This window comes from Grammomys surdaster, unplaced genomic scaffold (genome assembly GCF_004785775.1).
Source record: "Grammomys surdaster isolate TR1022 unplaced genomic scaffold, NIH_TR_1.0 125561, whole genome shotgun sequence".
Classification (NCBI taxonomy): Eukaryota; Metazoa; Chordata; class Mammalia; order Rodentia; family Muridae; genus Grammomys; species Grammomys surdaster.
Genome location: NW_021620408.1, coordinates 1,336,599 through 1,349,679, shown reverse-complemented (window position 1 = coordinate 1,349,679; position 13,081 = coordinate 1,336,599). Strand labels below are relative to the sequence as shown.

Sequence of the window (13,081 nt, the reverse complement as noted above, 5' to 3'; positions counted from 1 at the left end):
TGTGTCCCATTTCATGAGCTTCTCTGGGCTCTGGCAAAGAAAGAATTATCTAATTGATTGAGAGGATTATAATTCCAGGCTGCTTGCCTCATGAGAGGGGAACGCAATGCTAATTAGTTAAATAAAATAAATGTTCTCCGTGGGAGTGTGAAGTCACCCCCAGCCATCTCTATAATCCTCGAACCAGCTGGGGCTTCGAGGTCTGGTACCAGGCCCAGCATTTTACATAGCGATGGAAGCCAGCATCCCTAAATTCACAGGCAGAGCAGACCACACCCAAGGTGTGTGCACAGCCTAGGTTCTTAATATCTCAGGAAACGGTACAAACTTTTCTTTTCAGCCTTCAAGGCTCTGTGAGCATTCTGCCATGCCTAGGGCCATCTGTCACCTCCCAACCCTGGACCTTTGCATAGGCCAAGCTCTCTGCCTAGATATGTATTCCTATCGAGGCCTGTCTCTCCCTTCATTGCTCAGCTGAGGGAGGTACCCTGGGCCCAGATTTGTTGCTTCATGTCAGTCTCCCCCAGAGACAGTAGGCCCAGGATGAGCCTGGTTCACTGTTGCATTTCTGCAGCCCAACACAGAGCCTGGCACATAGTATGTGTCCAGTTAACATTTACTGATTACTATATCTCTTGCACACACTCAGACCGATCTATTGCAAACCTATCTGCATATGTGGGTATTGCCACGGTGTGACTGACTTGATTTGTGTACTTGTGTGCCCAGGTGATAGTGGAGGAACTCTCGTGGGGACACAAGGACGCAGAGGGGACCCAGCTCATAGTCTCACATCATCCAAAGGCCAGATTTACTGGATTAGCTCCCAGGCTTTAAGACATCTTTGGGCCTTTGGCGAACAACTGTGTGAATTACAGGTTGGCAGTACCAGGGGACTGTGGAGTCGTGGCTTCAGTTTGTGGGGGACACTCCTGAACCTGTGGAGCCTCCAGAGGTCTGGACTCAGGGTCGGCTGTGCTGACAGTAGTTGGGGATCCTGACAACACCAGGGAGCTGGGTTCTGCATCTGGTGTTACACCCTCTCTAGCCCCGTTTCTGAAATAAGATGTCGTAAGAAAACACTGGAAACTGGAATGACCTTGGGCTGAGGGACCCAGCCTATAGTACTTACCTGTGGCCTTCAGATCCCCGGATGCCATCCTGCAAAGCTTAGCGTACCTGTGTGGCCAGCCATGTTCAGGATCTGGGAGGGTTACTGTGACCTCCTAAGGCTCTGTGCATTAGGGTTACATTGCTCATTCACTAGTCTTACAGGTAGACATGGTGCTGACACCCTGACTTAAGAAGTTCCCTCTGGGCAGGAAACACTGCTCGGTGGATAAAGGTGTTTGTCCTCAAGCCTGATGACCTGAGTTTGATCCCTGGGACCCACACAGTAGAAGAAGAGAACCAACCCGGACAAGTTATCCTCTGACCTCCACATATGTCTCAAAACAAGCATATAGCCATACATTCACACACTCACAAAAATTAGTTAAAAGAAAAATGTTCCCCCTTCCTGGGCCTGTCAAGTGATAGCTGCTGTCACAGTAAGCAGGAGATGGTTCCAGAAGGTCAGTCACTTATGCCCAGTCCCCAGGCCCAAATGGAAAATGGCTGGTCATGTATCCAATATTCACAGGGGATAAAGGGAAAACAGTGGCCACCACCACAGGGGGAGAATGGTTAGTCTCTGAGAGCCTCTGGCCTGAGCTGACACAGGCCTGGAGGCTCCCTGGAGGACAGGGCTGAGGCCTCCAGGGCTCTCAGTGCTGTGCCAGCTGTGGATGGGGCTTGCAGCCAATCATGGAAGAATGATGGAGTGGGGTCCCGGGCCTTTGGGAAGACACTGGAGGAGGCCCTGTTGAGGATTCAGCTAGCAGAGTCAGGGCCTGCCCTAGTTCGTGCAGATGGTGAGATCTGGATAAAAAGCTAGTATCTCACATGTTTAGAGGCGGGGGCAGTGGCCGTCTAGCCTGGATGTTCTTTGTCTGGCAAAGTGATCACAGTAGGACCAACTGGAGATACTCAGACCCATAGGGTTCCAACTTGGGCTTTGACCCTCCCTGCCCAGGGGCTGGTGAGATGGCAGAGTGGAATACAGGTTGGCCCTGGGTAGACCAGCCCACTCCTCCCTCCTTCCCTAGGTACCGCCAAGGTCTCCCCTTGGAGCCACACAGAGGCAAGGGTCACACCGTGGGTAGAGATGACCTGGCCTTTCCTCCTGGCCCAGCTGAGAGGACAGAGCCTGGGGTGTGTGGCTCTGGCCAGCAAGAGGCTGGTGGTCAGGGCCAGCCTGGCCAGGCTTTTTCGGCGTGATTAGGTGCTTAATCGCTGAGGTCTGTCGATGCTGGGCTGTGATTATGATTTACAGCCAGGCTGCCCTGCCGCTGTATCATTTGGCCTCTCTGGTCGCAAAGATTCCTGAATGAGGAAGCCCTGAAGTCTCTCCTATCACCCCAAACGACTGAGGCAGAACAGAGAGCCCCTCCAGGGGAGCGGCTGATGATGAGGCTTAGGACACAGCGTCCCTAGGACACAGAGTGCTAGGGGCCGGTGAGTGAGGTGGGAGGGGTTTCTGCCCATACGCCACGCCCCGAATGTGGTCAAGCTTGCCTAATCGCGGGAGCCTTGATTTTTCTCCCTCGGGCGCCCTGGGAGGTTCCAGGACAACATGCTAAAGTGAAATGCTCTGACCGCTGACGGCTTCTGTTTGGGTCTTTGCCTTTTTGCACACCGGTCTGAGTGAGGGCCAAGTCTGGCTGCAGCCTCGCCTCCATCTGGCTTCTGTCTTGGATGGCCAGGGTACCCCGTGTGTGGCCTGTACTGTAGTCTCTGTCCCAATACCTATGACAGAGGCGCCGCCCTTCTGAAGGCCACCACTGTCCGTTGGACTCTGGGAGGTGGTGGAGGGGGCTGACACTCAGGGCAGAGGTCTCAGAGCAGGTCTCTGCCTGCGCCTGGAGGGCGTGGCGTAGGCCTCCCTCCCCAGGAGCGGCTGTTCCCAGCGCTGCGCATTATTACTCCATTAGCGCCTTGTAGGGTTGACAAATGAAGGATAATTAATATCCGTGAGGGAAACAGATGTTGAGGTAATTCGCTCCCGCTGCGCATTTGCGACGGCTTCTCCTAACTCACCAGAGAGCGTGGCGGGACCGCGGGGATCTTTCTGTGCCCTTGGTCAGGGTGATGGAGTCGGCCAGAATGGACTCCAGCTGAGCACCACACTAGGGAGGGAGCACCTAATTCTTAGCTCTGTTACCTATTTTCCTATGGGATGTTTTGTCTGCGGCCCACCCCAGTGCTTGTTGCTCCGCCACAAGCTCGGCTTTCCTGCTTCCTGGGGGGGCTCCTCACCAGGAGGCTCTTATGGGGTCTGTGCTGCCAACTCTGGAATCCTCTGTGGGTCTGTCACATTGTTTCTATGGTGAGTGTATCGAGCCTAGCCTGGGGTCCGTTCCTACCCGGTTACATACTGAGGTTGGCTCCTGACCAGGCCAAGACTCCGTTTTTTGGAGTCTCGGTTTCCCTCTCAGTAAATCGACCACCTTATGTGTTTGCACCGCAAGTCAAAAAGATAGCATCAGGGATCCACTCCAAATGGAAAAAGGAGATGGGGTGAGTCCTTCCACTCCAGAGACACTAGCTGCTGTTTGTGAGTTATCTATCTACCCTTGGGTGTCCCCAGCTGTGTGTCTCAATGCAAGCTGGGAAATATGTCTACAGTTCATACCTGCCCTCTCAGGGACCACCATTTTTACTCTGGAGTCCCTCACTTGGGAGGTGGAAACAGCAGGGAACCACTAGGGTCTCAAAGCAGAACTGTGAGACTTGGCAGGCACAGAACAGATGATGTCATCTAGAAAGGGACGTTAGTGCCCAGGGATGGGGCGGTGGGCTTAGCAGCCTGCTCGTGTGATACCAGGAAGGTTGAGTATACGGCAGATGAACACTGGGCTTTCAGCTCTAAGAAGGGTCCTTACACCCTCAGCATCCTTCCTCCTTAACATTGACTTTTGTCATTTTTAGTTATAGACAAGTAGGAATTTACAAAAAGATAGATCAGAGTCCCCTTACCCATCGCCCAGTATCCCTAACTCCCTAACGATGCATTTGACTCCAAATGCCTCTTCTCTTGTAATGGAAAAAAGTTGCCAACAGAGATAAATTCACAACAGATTTTATCATGAGAGTGCCAATCTGGAAATTACCTGAATACCAGCCAACAGGAAACTGTGTAGACAAGTGTATAATAGAATACTACACAGCAATGAACAGAGCCAGCTGATGGTGTGAGAGAATGTCAGACTTGGCAACTCCCCCAACCTTCCCTACCCCATACCCCAACCCCCACAAAGAGAGTTCTGGAATATGGCTAAACTATGACAACAGTGGTTGGCCCACAGGCACAGCAGGAATAGGCTGTCTACTGAGCTGGGTGTTCTTGACCCAGGAGAGCAGGGCCGCAAGTGTAAAATGAAAATTAAAAACTGGGTCAAGGGTCAGGTGAGGTGCTACAATCTGGTGTTCAGGAGGCTAAGGCAGGAGGGTCCTGACTTAGAGACCAGCCTCAATAACATAGTGAGGTTTTAGCTTTAAAATAATCACATCAATAAAAAGCCAAAACTTTGCAAGCGTGACACTCCCTCCGCCTCTAGGCAGATGTCTAGCATCCAACTAGAGTGCTTGGTTGTCAGTCTGTGTCGCCTCCCCCCTCTTTCTTCTTAGATTTTTACTTATTTTTATTTTATGTGTTTGCCTGGATATGTCTGTGCACCACGTGTGTGCCTGGTGCCCGTGCTTGAGGAGGAAATTGGAGTCCCCCTGGAACTGAAGTCACAGACAATTGTGAGCAGCCATGAGGGTGCTGAGAACTGAACCCTGGTCCTCTCTGCAAGAGCAGCCAGTGGCCTTAAGCTCTGAACCTTTTTTCCAGTCCCCAGCTTCCAGCCCCAGTACTGGGTTGGTGAGATGGCTTAGCAGGGAATGGACGCTGGCCATGAAGCCAAATACATGAGTTTGATCTTTAGGATCCAGACGGTGGGCTCCTGCAGATTTTCCTCTGACCACACATTCACCGTGAGACATGCCTTCCCCACTCCCCAATCCCCAAATCTCTTGAGCTCTAGGAAGCTCTGCTGTGAGGCTGCTTGCTGGCTTCTGTCCTATGCAGGGCTTTTCCGTTTGTTCAAAACAGCAGCACAGCCTGGGAACTCTGCCAGGAGTCTGGTCCCCTGCTTGTTTGTGGAATTCTCAGTTCTGGCTCACCCTTCTTCACTGCTGGGCGGTATTCCACTGGCTGCACGCAACACTCCGTGGATAGGCATTAGCATTGCTTCTGTTTGTCCGTCTGCCTTTCTGGGAGGCTGATCTTGGGTCGCCTCCCTGGCTGTATCTAGGGTGGGGACAGCCTGGCGGCTTGGCTCGCGACCCCGGTCGGTTCTCACGGTGCCTCTGTCGCCCCCAGGTGGTCAAGGTGGTGGGCAGCAACATCTCCCACAAGCTTCGGCTGTCGCGTGTGAAACCCACGGACGAAGGCACCTACGAGTGCCGCGTGATCGACTTCAGCGATGGCAAGGCCCGGCACCACAAGGTCAAAGCCTACCTGCGGGTGCAGCCCGGGGAGAACTCGGTGCTGCAGCTGCCTGATGCGCCCCCCGCCGCGCCCGCGCCGCCGCCCAAGCCGGGCCGGGAGCTGCGCAAGCGCTCTCTGCCCGAGGCCTGCAGCCTGTAGCCCGCCCGCCCCGCATGCAGTCCTCCCGGCCCTGCGGCGACGGCGGGAGAGGAGTCCCGCGTGTGCTTTGCTTGCTTCTCCCCCTCCCGGCTCCGCCTCGTGCACCCCGTCCTCGCGGCCAGCCCCCTGGTGAGGAGCCGGGTCGGGGCCCCACGCTCCTGTTCCTTCTCATTCTACCTGGAACCGACTCCGGATCCCCCAGGGAGGCGGAGCCCCACCAGCCCCACGCGGGAGGCTGCCCCGCCAGGCAGAGTTAGCACCAGCAGGCTCGCTCAGGGCCCCCCTCTGCCGGCAACCCCTCCCCCCATGCCCAGCCCCTTCTAGGGCCTGTGAAGTCCACCCAAGGGACCCCCACATTCCATCCCCATTCCTGATCAGGGGACACTCACCCTGGTGGTTTGTAAATATTTCTATTGGGCCCACCCCGCCCCGGAACTGGCTCAAACCTCTGGCCACCCTCGGTGATGGAGGGGAGGTGGGAGGCCCAGGGCTTTGCCTAGGGGTGAGCGGGCCCTGTGTATATGACCCAACCTGTGAGTACCAGCCAACTCCAATAAAGCGGTTTAAACCAACCCGGACAGTGTCTTGCTGAGGCTGGGAGCTGAACCACTGTGGGGAGGGAGAGCTTCATAGGTCACACAGCACTGAGGAGCAGTGGCCTGGTGCTGAGGGGAGCCTGGCAGCTTTGCAGAGAGAGCAGGTGCTGCTCGCCTGGGAAGGGGGGGGGGGTCTCCAAAGGGCGAGAGAAGCAGCCTTTGTCGACCCCCACTGTGAATACCAGGAACCCGAATTAGTCCTAGATTCTGAGATAATCACACATACAGAAGAACCTGTGAAGCATGTTTGTATATTGTATATTGTATATTGAGTGGATAAACACCTTTGTAGCTGCCACCCAGCAAACCCATCACCCTATAGCAGACCTCCACTTTGGCCCTCAGTATCCTCTAGCGTCCCAGGGAACCCAGTGGTGACTCCATGGGAGAGCACTTGCTTAGCATGTGCAAGGAACCCCATTTCCAGCCCTGAAAAAGAAAAGTAAACTAAAATATTTTGTTTAAAGTGACAGAGGGTGAAAGCACTTGCCTCCAAGTTTGATGACCTAAGTTCCATCCCCAGGACCCACACAGTTGGAAGGAAAGAACTGATATCCCTGATATACTCAGGTTGTTCTCTGGCCCCTACATACATGCTCCCCTCACCCATAAAGATGCATATAATAAAAAATAAAGTGATGTACATATAGGTATTAAAACTAAAAACAAACCTACTAAGCTAGGGGTGATGGCACTCCTCTATAACCCCAGCCCTTGGGAGATTCATACACAGAAATACAGAACTCAAATATGTTTTTGTGTATGAGACCTGGTCTCACGTAGCTCAGGATGGCCTCACACTCTTTGTGTAGTCAAGGATGACCTTGAGCTCCTGATCCTCCTGCCTCAGCTTCTCCAGTACTGAGCTGACAGGGTGTGCTATGTGTTCCTTCTGAGTGCTGTATCTGAGGCTGCTGCTCTGAGCACCTTCTCCGTGTCTGCTGTTCATCGAGCATGAGAGCCGCAGGGGCCAGGCCAGTGCTCCAGGCTGGCCACGACGGGTCTTATATTCTCCTGGGACAGTCTCCATGTCCCTATTACACAGGAGGAAACCAGGAGCAGAGAGAGTACGGAGTTCACCCCAGTTTACACAATAGTTGACACTTCCTTAGCATAAAAGTGAATGCTTGGCTCCTGCCAAGACTGGATCCTCTCAGTCAGCTTCTCCCCCACTGTGCATACCTTGGGTCATCCCGACTGCCATGCCGCCACTGAAACACGGACCTCTCAAGCCAGGATGGCCAGCAGGTCCCTTGTCTTTTCACCTTGGGGTGTGTTGATAAGCTAGAACTGGGCCCCAAGACTTTTGCATCACCACAGTACCCCCAAGACAGGCCCCGTATCCTCAACTTTTGAAATGAGGACACAAGTTCAAAGGAGGGCAGCTGAAGGCAGGTAGGCAGGCAGGATGGATGGATAGATGGACAATAGGTGTGTGGATAGACAATGGATGGACTGGCAGGTGTATGGATGATGGGTGGATGAATGGGTGGATAGATGATGGATAGATGAATAGATGGGTGGTGGGTGGTGGGTGGTGGGTGGTGGGTGGATGGATGAATAATAGATGAACGCTGGCTGGCTGTGCTGATGGATGGATCGGTGGGTGGGTGGTCTGATGTATGCATATACTGATGTATGCATGTGTGTATGGAAGGGCTGATGGCTGGGAGGTAGATGGCTGGCCCGGTGATGGCTGGTGGGTGGACTGATGAACGGATGGATTGAGACGTAACTAACCTCGCTGTGGAGGCAGCAAGGCTTGCACCTGTTTCAGAACCTGGGTATCCAAAGGCCATCTTGTCTGCCCTGTGGTCATCTGGCTAGTGTCTAGCATTTATTCAATGAATATGATCCATCTCAGAAATGTCGAAAGGTGATGCTGGCATTAGAAGGCCCAGGGTCCAAGGGAAGAAAAGTGCCTGGACGTAAGTCTTGCCTCTGCCTATCCTTGCTGCCAGGTCTCCAGTAGGACCCCTCTTCTTCCTGAACCTCAGTTTCTCTCTCTGTATAATGACAATACAACTGGGGAAGTGAGACCTGGACCACAGTGAGCCGCCGTCACTTCCAAGGGGGGTTGTTGTCCAAAGGACAAATGAGGGATGCTGGGGAGCTTGCTGTGCAGAACCCAGAACACTCACACGGCTAAGGGGAATGGGAAATGAGGCAGTCCCATCAGGGACAGTCTCCACACCTCCCAGCAGGTTCCCTCCCAAGAGAAATGGAAACACATGGCCACACAAAAGCCTGTGAGTGAATATTCATGGAAGTATTATTCATGGCATTCGCCAAACAGAAACAACCTAAGTGTCCACCAACGCTTCTGGGTGATGAAGACAGTGTGGTCTATCCTGGCAGTGAAATATTATTTGAGAATAAAAAAGGCCATTTCCCTGCATACCGCAGCATACTGGAACCTTGGTAACATCATGATAAGGAAGGTGATAGAAATATTCTAAGATTGGTTGTCATGGAGGTTGTACAACTGCGTGGATTTGCTGAGTCACAGAACAGATATTTTAAGTAGATGAGTATATGGTGTGTGGGTATCTCAACGAAGCTGTGAACAGAAACGGAATAGTGCTAACTGCAGCACTGTGTCCGTGTGGCAGGACCAGGCGCTCTGCGGGCTCTTGGAATTATGGGTCCTATTTACTTACTACCGTGATTCTTTAATGAGAGCTGGAGAGAGTGGGGCTCAGCCGATGGTGGTGACTGCAGGAAATGGAGACAGTCAGTCTGGGAGACACAGTCCTAAGGTGGTGTCCAGGCCTGTCCTGAAGGTTCAAAACCACCCAACATTCCCTAAGGGTAGCTTCAAGCCATTTCCCACTTTGTGCCCAACACAGGAATATCCTGAGCAGATGGCCTAGCTGGTAAATTTCTTGCTGGACAAACATGAAGAGCTGAGTTTGAGCCCCAGAACTAACATCTTTAAAAATATAGGCATGATCATATATTATACCACGGCTGGGGAGGTGGAGACAGACAGGACCCCAGAGCTTCGGGCCAGACAGCTTGGCCTAATCTAAAGTCCAGTCCAATGGCAAGACCCTGCCACCCGAGGAAGGACACTGAGAAGCTGGCTTCCACAAGCACACATAGACATATGTGCGTGCTACAGAGAATAACCTGGAAATTAAGTGTGGTGGTATATGCCTGGATCCCCAGCCACTCTAGCTGCTGAGGCAGGAGGATTGCTTGAACCCAGGATTTTTTTTTTTTTTTTTTGGTTTTTCGAGACAGGGTTTCTCTATATAGCCCTGGCTGTCCTAGACTCACTCTGTAGACCAGGCTGGCCTCGAGCTCAGAAATCTGCTTGCCTCTGCCTCCCAAGTGCTGGGTTTAAAGGCGTGTGCCACCACTGCCTAGCATCAGCCTGCTTTGTTATAGAACCCAGGACTACCCTCCCAGGGCTAGTACCACCCACAATGGACTGGGCCCTCCCTCCTCAATCACTAATTAAGAAAATGCTTTACAGCCCATAAAACCAGGAATTCAAGGCTGGAAACACACATATGCACACACACACACACACACACACACAAAAAAAAAAAAAACCCAGTATAGGGTTTGTTCTAAATTCTTGGCCTTCAGACCCCACAAGCATCTATAGTTACATAGCAGCTCCAGGGTAGCCACACTTTGGTACAGCTCCCATGCAGTTTGAGCAGCTGTAGGCTATTCTATTGTTAGACAGAGAATGATTTATTCAGAGGGTTCCTAAAGGCTGGTCACTGGGGTCTCCTGCCTTCAGTAACAAGACTGTGTGGAGTGTTCCACCTGGCAAGCCAGAGCACAGGCAGAGCACTTCAGTAAGATGTCTCTATACCTTAGAATTGCAGGGTCAACGCGCTGACGCTAGTTTAATTCTCGTTAATTACTTTCCATGGAAGTGGGAGCAATTTACAGTGCTATAAATGTGTGAGCACACGCCCGACCCCTCTTCCTTTTCTCCACTACGTTAGACTCAATGGCATTGATCTCTGTGGTCTGAGGGTAAGCTGGGATCCTCACTCTTCACCTACCCAGCACCTTTTTGCTGGTGGAACAGCCCCCTGCCCTCCCTCCCTGGGATCTGACGGTTCAGTCTGGGCTCTCTATTGGCTGGGTCTCACTATTGGCTGGGTCTCTGTCCATCATCCTGTTGACTTGTGACATCTCTGTGAAGTGAATTTCAATTTGGTTTTGTTTTGTTTTTCCTTTTGACATTTTGTTTGACAAGTATTTTTTTATTGTTAAGTGGTTTCAGACTCTGTTACGCTATCATTTCTGAGTTATCTCTCATTATATGAACATAAATTTGAAGCTCTGGGAACTTAAATTGTCTTAAGGTATGAGCTTGCTTATTAATCTTTCTAGACTGTCAGCAGCACCTCCATCCTCCCACCCCCGCTCCCAAACTGGTCCAAGAGTCCATCAGCACTAAGATCTGCTCCCACATCCATGGCCACGTCACCCTATCTTCTGTCTATTCCTTCATCTCCTCTATGATGGGTCAGTATCACACTGTTTTAATTATTACAGTTTTGTGACACATTTCAATGTAGTGTTTTTTCTTTTTCTTTTTTCTTTTTTTTTTTTGACAGGATCTCTCTATGTAGCCCTGGGTGGCCTGGAACTCACTATGTAGACCAAGCTAGCTACAAACTCATACTGATATTCATGCCTCTGCTTCCCAAGTTCTGGTATTAAAGGCATGCGCCACTATGCACCTGGATCTAGCATAGTATTTTGTCTCCAGAACTTAGTGCTTTGCTGTTTTAGAACTAGAAGAGTCAGAAAGTCTTCCCTTTACATGCCCAAGGCTCTGCAGTCTATCTTCAGCTCAGACAAAATTCAATTGTGATTTTCGTTGGTGTCTTAGTTATTGTTCTGTTCTATTGCTGTGAAGAGACACCATGACCAAAGCCACTTATAAAAAAGAGCATTTAATTAAAGACTTGCTTACAGTTCCAGATAGTGAGTCCATGACTGTCAAGGCAGAGAGCACAGCCACAGGGAGCACGGCTGAAGGCAGGCATGGTGCTGGAGCAGTAACTTACAGCTTACATCTTATCCACAAGCAGGAGAAAGGGGTGGGTAGGCAGGAGATCGAGAGTGGTAGAGGGAGAAAGAGAGGGGGGAGAACTTTTGAAACCTCAAAGCCCACCCCTACTGACACACCTCTTCTAACAAGGCCACGCCTACCAACCCTTCCCAAACAGTTCTACTAACTATGGAGCAAACATTCAAATATACAGGCCTACGGAGGCCATTCTCATTCAAATCACCACCGTTGGGATTATGTTAAAAATCATAAATTAGAGTAGCAAATGCTTACATAGCCATGTCTCTACGTGTCTCAACATTCCCTTCCTGTTTGAGGCCTCTTTTCTGAACTTCTCCGAGAAAGTGTTTTGGGAATATGAGGCCTAGAGAGTGAAAATCTGTGTGCTACTCCTGTGAATTGCCATAGATTGGGCAATTTGTTATCTTCTTTAACATTGAGTATATGAGATCAAACAGCCCCTTCCTTCTGGCCTTCCCAGGCTCTGAACTCATGTGCATACACATATAGTTTATGAGTCTTTCTTTTTAGATTGATTAAATTTACTTTGTGTCTGAGAGTGCTTTGCCTGAATGCATATATATGCACTATGTGTGTGTGTGTGTGTCTATGTGTGTGTATGTCTGTGTGTCTGTGCATGCGTGTGTGTGTGTGCCTGATGCCTTGGGTGTCAGAAAGAGCATCAGATCCCCTGTAACTGGAGTTTTGGGTTGTGAGCCACCATGTAGAGGCTGGGCAACAAACCCCAGTCCTTGAAAACAAACAAACAACAACAAGCCAGCAAGCAAGCAAACAAAAAGCAGCCAGTGTTCTTTACTGCTGAGCCATCTCTCCAGACCCTACATATACACATAAAATAAAAATCCTCAGCTGGGTGGTAGTTGGCACACACCGTTAATCCTAGCACTTAGGAGGCAGAGATCTCTATGAATTTGAAGCCAACTTGGTTTAAAGTGCAAGTTTCAGGACAGCCAGGGCTACATAGAAAAACTGTCTCAAAAAACTAAATACATTTATTCATTCATTCATTCATATATACATACATACATATATACATACATACAATAAAATCCTTCTCAAAAGAGATGCTGAGGGAAGAGAGAATATTTAGGTTTTCTTTTGCGCCTAGCACAGTGGCAAATGCCTGTTCTTCTGGTCACTTGGGAGGCTGAAGCAGGAGGATTGCTTGAGACCAGGAGTTTGAGATGAGCATAGGCAACTTCATCCTACAATATAGATGTTGTCTTTCTGTAGTCTGTGCGTAGTTTTTAGAGAGTTAGCTCCTACTTTTCTTGCTGTTACCCTTGCAGTAAAATCTTTTGCTATCTTCTAATGTATTGCTGTTTGTCTACATGTGAAGGCTACCAGCTTCTGTTGTTGTTCAATTTCTTTGGTGCTAGGGCTTGAATCCAAAGTGTTGTGTCTGCAAAGCACTTGCTCCATCACTGAGCTCCACCCTCAATCTGTTTTCTGTATTGTTCCACTTTTGTATCCAGCCATTGTGTTGAATTTCTAATATTGGCAGTGTTTTCCCACTTGGTGTTCCCGTCCATGAAAATGACAATTGAATTCTTTCCAACCTATACGCTTCTTATTCTTTTCTCATCTCCAATGGCATTGGACAGTGCCTTCTGTAAAATGAGAGGATTAGTAGAGAGGTTTTTTGGGGTGTGTGTGGAGGGAATAGCCCTGGTAAGTGTG

General features: G+C 50.4%; 1 protein-coding gene across 1 annotated transcript in view; it reads left to right on the top strand.

Annotated features, from left to right (window-relative positions):
• Vstm2l (V-set and transmembrane domain containing 2 like) overlaps positions 1-6,306 on the top strand; it is a 30,157-nt gene extending 23,851 nt beyond the window's left edge. Inside the window, exon 4 of the mRNA XM_028786555.1 lies at positions 5,468-6,306. Within this exon, the coding sequence (XP_028642388.1) occupies positions 5,468-5,734 (267 nt within the window). The 3' untranslated portion in view covers positions 5,735-6,306. The remainder of the gene's footprint in view (positions 1-5,467) is intronic.
• The last annotated feature ends 6,775 nt before the right edge of the window (positions 6,307-13,081 follow it).